Source organism: Micropterus dolomieu, linkage group LG23, assembly GCF_021292245.1.
Source record: "Micropterus dolomieu isolate WLL.071019.BEF.003 ecotype Adirondacks linkage group LG23, ASM2129224v1, whole genome shotgun sequence".
In the NCBI taxonomy this organism is placed as follows: Eukaryota; Metazoa; Chordata; class Actinopteri; order Centrarchiformes; family Centrarchidae; genus Micropterus; species Micropterus dolomieu.
In genome coordinates, this window is record NC_060172.1 from 27,979,011 (window position 1) to 27,986,765 (window position 7,755).

A 7,755-nucleotide genomic window follows, 5' to 3' on the forward strand; every position below is an offset into this window, starting at 1 on the left:
AGATGAGCTCTATGTTTCCCCTGTGAAGAAATTTTCAATACCAGAACCAATACTGGTACTTCAACTTTGACACTGGTTTGTACAAAATATTTTTTTGTTTAATGGAGAAGGTCTTGAGCTAGAATTCCTTTACTATTTGAAGTTAAAAGACTTTAAAAGTCCCAAAATTTTAGAAAAAGAAACATGAGACAGTTACTCTTTGAACAAATCTTAACTTTTATTTTTAGCTTCTTCACATATTAAACAGCTGCAGCAAAACCAAAATTCAAAGTTCAGATTTAATGAAGTACCAGTAATTAAAAACAAAAAAATTACAAAGGAACAAAACATTACAGCTACGGCAATCTGATGAAAAACAAAATGGTGTCTAATGGCCACTACTGTAGATGTTTTACAGACCCAGCAGTTCCTCAGAAAACCACAGCACGGTAACTGTCCTTTGGCTTCATTTTACCTTTCCTGGATCACCCCCCCCCCATTCTCTGCCAGTGAGGAAAGGCTGGTGTCTTCTGGTGTTGTCCTTAAATGAGGGATCAACATGGGCAAAGGTTGATGAAGAAAAGAAAAGATTCCTAGTGTTCACCATTTGGTAGCACAATGGGTAAGATGTATTAACAAGATAACATGTTTGCTAGCTAGTTATGACTATTGAATTGTACTCTGACATTTCAGTTGTTGCTTTAGCTTAGTATATCTAAAAAATTCAAGTAGCTTATACTACCTTCACTATCAAACATTACACAGATTTCAATGAATATTACCCGACCAATTAAAGTGACCGTATCACGTTATACAACCATTACATTCAACTAACGTTACCTAGCTAAATTATCTGACTAGTTATGCTAACGTACCTGCAGCAGCGCTCGTTGGTCTGAGTGGTCCATCAGTCAGTGTTGGTGGTCAATGAAGCAGATACCTTTGTGCACCGCTCTCAGCATGTGACCCTCCATTTGGAGGAGAAGACTTGCTGTTTTTACTAAATGCTGACAACATGTAAGCTGGACAGTCGGACAATAAAAACACACACTGTCTCAAGGTTACGACATTATGACTTCTGAAAAACATAAAAGGGCACATTCGCAATAAGCATGGGTTCCTATTTCTTTAATTTTTGTACCACTGGCTTTAAAAAAAATGATCACAAGATGTTCACAATCTGGGACCCTGCATTGTTTACTGGCTAACTCTGCAGACCACTGTGTCTATGTCAAATACTGTAGTTGTTTGGAGCATTTCAATAATTCAATCTGACAACGCCCCCAAGTGAAGGACATAGCGAGGACACCACAGACAGAGTTTCTCATACCTGCGGGATTCACATCGGTGGGAATTAGCCTACCACATTCCTAGTCACGATTGAATGGTTGGGTTCAGACCTTGGTTTCATATGGTTAAGATAAGGTGCGATCCCAGTGTTTACCGTTTATGGCTGACAGACAGCTTGAGCGCTCATCTTAATGAAAGGAGGTTGGGAAGTTTAAATATTGAAAGCTCAAATCAGTCAACTATTACTATATTATTCAAAAGGTCCACAACAAGCACTCAGTTTTATTAAACTAGGCTACATATGAAAGGCTCACACTTTACTTGTAACAAAAACTAGCGACATGGGATTTTATAAAACCTGTCCCTTTTCCAAATTAGGAATTTTAAGACCTCACAACCTCTCGCAATGAGACACTTCTCTTGATTACATCAGTTAATATTTATGAAGGTTTAATGCCAAGCATGGACATTGGGACGGAGCATTTTTATATTAACACAATGACACCATACGCCAGATGATTTTGTTTTGTCAATGGCAACACTAATCTGGCTTGCCAGGCTAGTTTGAGGCAACCCTGGGAGAATACTCTCAGAAAGGACTGAGAAAATGTTCTGTGGTGGCTCACATATTTGTCAGAGTGCAAATTTATAGACCTTGTATGGAATCACAAACATCTGAAATTAATTTTGAGTCAGAGAGTTGACACATGTATTTGGTTAGTCTAGGTAACACCAAATGCATGATATGGTGAGCTGTCCCCACTCTGTCAGGGAAATGCCAATTCATTGTTCAGTGTTTGCCACACCACTGTGAGTTCTGATTGGTTCTCATATTTGAATGTGTCAAGTATTTTGCCTGGAGTCTGCTGTGGTGATTTTGTGATTTTAGTGTGATACAGTTTGTGAATAAACTTGTACAATTAAAGGCTCCAACATGATGCTGAAGGTCAACATGTCAAAAGCAATATTTCAACAGATTCATTATTCGGGAGAGTTTCAACTATAAATGCATAAAAACCTATTGATGTGAATGAGCAGAGTAAGAAGATAAAGGCTATGTGTGTACTGTATACATATACAATGTGTAGGAGGGATTGTTTCCCATAACAGATCATGGTTACCAGCAATATGAACTGTTTATGTAAACACACATACACCATGGTGTAACTGGTCAGCAGAGAAATACATTTAAAACCAATAGTGCAATTCCTTTGACTATTTATTTATTTATTTATTTATTTTTTTTTTTTTTTACACTATTTTAAATGTGTGTGTTCCTCATCACTCCAAAGTTTCTTCACAAATTCCCGGCCGGTACAATGGAATAAGTCAATTATTGCTTCAATTGTAAACAATCCCTGTATAGCCTAGAAATGTAAGTAAAACGCCCGCACTTGCTATCATATTACAAAGCTTGTATAAGGTGGGGTCAAAATGTTTCAGTGGAGGGCGCAGGAGTGCGGTTACAGGCACAAAATAAAAATAAAATTTGTCAATCTTATAGTTAATACGGTCATAACACAAAAAGTCACGTTTTCCGTGAATGCTTCAAATGGTTAAACAATGTGTGTTCGTTAGTTCCATGTGTTTAACACAGACAGTGCTATTTTAGTTACATTCGGCCATAAAGAATGCTTAGGACTGCTTAGTACTTAGCTAGAACCACATTTTCTTTGTTGGTTGATGCTAAACTTAGCTAAACCCTTAGTTCGATAGTATCGTTACACTTAACCAAACAAAACCTGCTGTAAAACGAGCGAGTAATGTGGCCGATTTTCTGCCCGTGACGCCGTGTAGACTTTTTAATACATTTACCATTAAGGTAATGACTTCAAGCTCATTAGTGCTTCGTTGCTACGCTAATGTAGCTTATAGCTAACAAAGCTAAGCGTAGTATGTGGTAATCCAGAGTTCATTGAGGGCAACTTCAAAGATTAGAAGTACCAACGTTTCACGTTTTGTATTTAAGCCGTTCATACAGTACATCCTTGCTTGCAGAACTGCTGCGTTAAACCTAAAAACAAGCGATGTATCTTACTCGTTTGACGCTTAACGTTAAGTGTTAGTGGCTTGCTAATATTAGCTAGTAGCATACAGGCTTATAGCTAACGCTAGCCACTGTTATTCGAGTTGGTCAAACAGTAACGTTAACGCAAAAATGTTTCTTTCGGCGAGCAGCGTCGGGGAATCTAAAAATACTAAGAGTAACTTTCCATCATTCAGTAATAGGTAACATAAGTTAGCTTGATAACATCACACCAAATCATTCATTGTAACGTTAGTGTTAGATTAGTGTAGCTGCAGGCCACTGCAGATAGTCTCATCGACAAGGCCCAAATTTCAACTTGCCCAAATTAAGCTGTGATCGCGAGCTTTTCGCGTTAAATTCATTAGAAGTAAAATAGGGTTTCGATGTGACAGTTTGTGCCCTTAACACTGAAGCAGAATCCAGAGGTAAACCCATCAAGTGTGCCCCAACAGGCATTTGGTGAGAGTGTCTACCAATGAGCTTTGACATGCAGCAAAACAACAAAAGACAAAAATACTCACTAGGGATCATTTGTAAACCTGGGTGTTCTCGGAGGTTGGTATCCGTACAGATGGCAATAAAGCACGTCAAAACAGAAGCAGCACATCTCCGCTGAGACGACCATTTTTCTGCCTCCACTTCCCGAACCAGGTCCCGAGCTGAGATTCGGGGAGAGGCCGGATGAAGTGTAACCGGCCGGGGCTGGGGACAGAGCGTTTGTGCCGCTGCTACCACTACTACTACTGCTGCCGCTAACGTTACCCCCGGGTCCCCCCAGGCCGTTGGCTCTGCTAACGTTCGCCGCTGCTGCAACGGTCGCGGAGGAGCCAATCCCCAACTCCGAGCCACAATGTCCGGTTCCTGCCATCCCGCTTCCCGCCCCCACCCCGCCGGGACCCCCCGACCCGGGCGATCCCGACAGTTTCTGCTTCTTCACCCCGCAGCACCCGGCCGCCATCTTGGAACAATCTGCACCGACACACCGCTTCCGACCCATAACCGTCACCGCGGGAAGGGTGGGGGGGAACGCCGACCAGACGTAGAAATCCCACTGCGTTGATACGTATGACGGACAATACTCCACTTTCACTCTTTTATTTTTTTGTCGGACGACGAAATAACCGATGTGGTGAGAAGACTGCAATGTCACCCTAGCGCTGCCTTTAAAAATGCGTGACTTCGCTACGCAAATTCCATAGCTGGATAAGCGTTTTTTCCATGAGTAATTATTTAGCCAGTCCAGCTTTGGACCACGGTGTTCTAGTGGATCACCGGTAACGTCAAGTTCCAGACAAATATTCACCTAACACGACACCATCCGATGTGATCTCAGTCAGTTCCCTGTAAACATACAAGTTCAGGGAGTGCACAGTCCGAACAGGCCGCAGATGACAGTAGCCAAGCGGTCCAGATGTGAAGCCGACAGCCAGTGCACTGTAGCCCCGCAGCACACCTCTCCAAGTGGAAGCCGGGAGCTTGAGTACGCAGGACCCATACGCTTCAGCACAAATTGCGCACCATGTCTTGGACAGCGTAGCTTCTCATTGCACCAGCTTGTTTGCTACAGCCTCACGAACTTCTAATTACACAACAGGCCCAGTTATGTTGGAATTCCAGACGCTGGGATAACGCAGAGTAAAATGGCATCTGACAATGCAGGGTTGGCATGGCACAATGCAACGCGTCAGCGCCGAGCAAGTCATTTCAGGAACGTTAGCCCACAGTTTGCACCTGCATGATGTCTGTTGTTGGACCTGGGTTTAAAAAAATCTCAATAACACCCCCGCGTCAAATGTAGAGCTGAAAGTTTTCAGTATACGTTTGTTTGGAGGTTGTCATCCGTTTATGGGGATACACATAGAAGAGCATTCTAGTCCGTGAGCCGTGAGAAATCCTCCGGGTTTGGCAACCCTCGCTCCGCACCCGTCTCTCAGCTGCTACCATTCAGTGCTGTTCGGGTAAAAGCCCTGTGATCAGTCTGTGGGCACAGGCATCGGTGTCGTCGGCACTCCGGAACCGGATTCAGAAAACGTATTGCGCCCACTTGCTACACATTATGCGTAACTTCTGTGGGGTATGTACGGTGCTGTGGAAGCTTGCGCGCTCACGGCGTTCATAACCGTGTATGCGTACGTGCATGAAAAAGTAACGGTATCCCTAAGCTATAAAAGGCATGTGACTAGAGTGGTCTGTCCTTTAGATTATCTTATGAGTGCTGTTAAGAGGCTTGATTTACCAGTGTCTTTGTATTTCAGTGAGGTGATTTATCCTCTTCTATGCGTCTCAAGGGGTCAATATACAGGTTACACGGAGTACTTTTAAATTGTAACTGTTAAAGTCAATTGTCATTTTGGATTTACTGCAAATGGCCTTTATGTTGTAGCCTACACATCAAATGCTCATCTGGGACCCTTAATCAGGAAAATACATATAAATAATGATAATAAGTGTAATTCTGTTATAAATGTCTCCTGTCTGGTTCTGGGCCCCCTGAATCATTATCCAACTCCACCCCCATTCAGCCCCTGACCTATTAAGTGAGAAATACATTTTGGCCTATCAGTAAAGAGAACAAAGACCAGTGTCTAAATGTCAGTGATGAATACACATTGTTGGATCAGCTGATGATGACCATACCCTGAGTCATAATGCTGGGCGGAGTGGGCTTGAAAATGAAAACACCGTAGGCCTGACAGAGTCAAACATCGCCTGGGTGGTGACATGGGGGCAGGAGATCTTGATCTCTGGAAGCTAAATAAAACATAAACTAGCTTTTCTTTAGGTTCACAATACTTATTTGATCGGCTACATGTCTTGAAGCAGTATGTGTAAGGCTGACTACTGGAGTCAGTCTAGTGTTTTTTCAAAATAACAGATTACGCTACACAATCATCCAATTTCAAACCTCTAAGAGTAAACCATCTCAGAGGAAGGAGCTCCCTGTCGCTCAACATTTAAAGCCTGGCTGACAGAAGACAACAGGGAGAATATGTTAGTTTAGAGTAGCCTAATATCCTCAGTGCTATTGGCTTTATGTGTGGTGTTGACTCTCATGACAGGGCTAGTGCAAATAAACATCTGCAATATTGCAGTGCCAAAAATTGCTTGTGCTTAGAGTACATTAAACATATAGGTTAATGTGCATTCAGCGTCCATTTGCTTTGTCTTTACCCCCATTTGCTGTCAGGTACTGACATATTTGAGTTTATCATCTGGACCAGAGCTGTAAACAGTAACCCACAGACACCCTCCCATAAAGTGCTCCATGACCGACTCAGCATAAGGCTTCAAGTCTGTTTTAAAATGTACAACTAATTACTGTTGGCTCTTGTGGATATTGACTGAGCATTTGCCAGGTAACAGGCCTCTTTGGGGAGACTAAAGTACATATTTGGCTGAAATACTTTTAAGCAAGATCTTGAGTGTAACCATCAGTCTCCTGAATGAATGACTTCCCTCTGCCATATTTTCTGTTTAACACTCTTGGAAAATTCATCTAGAAACACGTAGGTCCAACAGAAACTGATGTGGTAACCTTACTTGTTCTATGACTATTTTTGGTTTTGAGGCAGGTGTTTATCATAACATTTCTAAAGAAATGACAAATGCAAATGACAGCAAAGCCCTTGAAAATCATCGCATGCTACGTCACTCCCATTTTCCTGCCCAGCAATATTCATGTAAATGCTGTAGCCTTGAGGTCAACACTCAAATGACTTTCCTTATCTGGGAAGGTTATTTTGAGATTATTTCAACTGTTAAAAAAAGAACATTGTTTCACTGCGTAGACTCAAATAGTGCCTGTAAAATATCCCATCCATTTATTTTACGAGAGCAGAAACTGCCAAGGCTGAATGTCATAAAGTCCTTCTACTTTCGAATATAAGTCAACAAACAGTAATGTGCGAAACGTCCTCAGTCGTGGTAGTATGATTAGATGCGATGGCTTTGTTGTTACATTCAGCACTGTAAAGTCATGAGGTCTATGGATTAATCGGCTGTGATGGAGTTGGAGATGGAGTGATAAGCAGCAAAATACCCAAATTCTCACTAATTAACGGATACTCTCAGCAGACTTAATTATTATTTTAGCTACTCAGATTGCAATTCTTTAGATCACATATTACATTTTCCACAGTTAAAAGGAAACGCCATTATAGAACGTGTAGCTTAGTAGAGGATGAAGCTGGTACGTACACATGGCTTAGTGCAGCTAAGCAGAAAGTGTATGCTCTTCAAAACCCCATTTGTGCAACCATTGGATTTTAGGCATGGGTGATGTCACTGCAATGCAATCCACCCCATGCAGATTATCTTTTGAAACTACAACAGGAAAGGGGGAGGCAGGCCGAATTTCCTCCCATTCCAGCTACAATTTAAGAGTGGCACTGCTGTTCAAGGTCAAAGTGGCATTGAGCAAGCAAAATAGGCTGAGCTGGGTGCTATTGTTGGCATTG

General features: G+C 42.0%; 1 protein-coding gene across 3 annotated transcripts; it reads right to left on the bottom strand.

The window, feature by feature from the left end:
- Positions 1 to 195: 195 nt before the first annotated feature.
- LOC123963678 (AMME syndrome candidate gene 1 protein-like) lies at positions 196 to 5,391 on the bottom strand. Of its 3 annotated transcripts, none has more exons than XR_006823240.1 (3): positions 3,820 to 5,386; positions 855 to 1,001; positions 196 to 520 (listed from the first exon to the last, which is right to left on the bottom strand). XR_006823240.1 is itself a non-coding variant. In XM_046040685.1 (3 exons), exons 1-2 carry the CDS (start codon positions 4,293 to 4,295, stop codon positions 891 to 893), a joined length of 615 nt encoding a protein of 204 aa, XP_045896641.1. In that variant the 5' UTR covers positions 4,296 to 5,391; the 3' UTR covers positions 196 to 520; positions 855 to 890. The 3 variants fall into 3 exon arrangements, 2 of the variants coding, with proteins under 2 accessions (XP_045896641.1, XP_045896642.1); XM_046040685.1 differs by having other exon boundaries at positions 855 to 1,029; positions 3,820 to 5,391; XM_046040686.1 differs by having other exon boundaries at positions 196 to 1,001; positions 3,820 to 5,387.
- Positions 5,392 to 7,755: the final 2,364 nt, after the last annotated feature.

Coding starts and splice junctions, on each gene's coding strand:
- LOC123963678 (XM_046040685.1), bottom strand. CDS start 4,295: ATGGGTCGGAAGCGGTGTGTCGGTGCAGATTGTTCCAAGATGGCGGCC. Junction 1,030..3,819: donor AGGTTTACAAATGATCCCTA/GTGAGTATTTTT, acceptor ACCTTGAGACAG/TGTGTGTTTTTATTGTCCGA.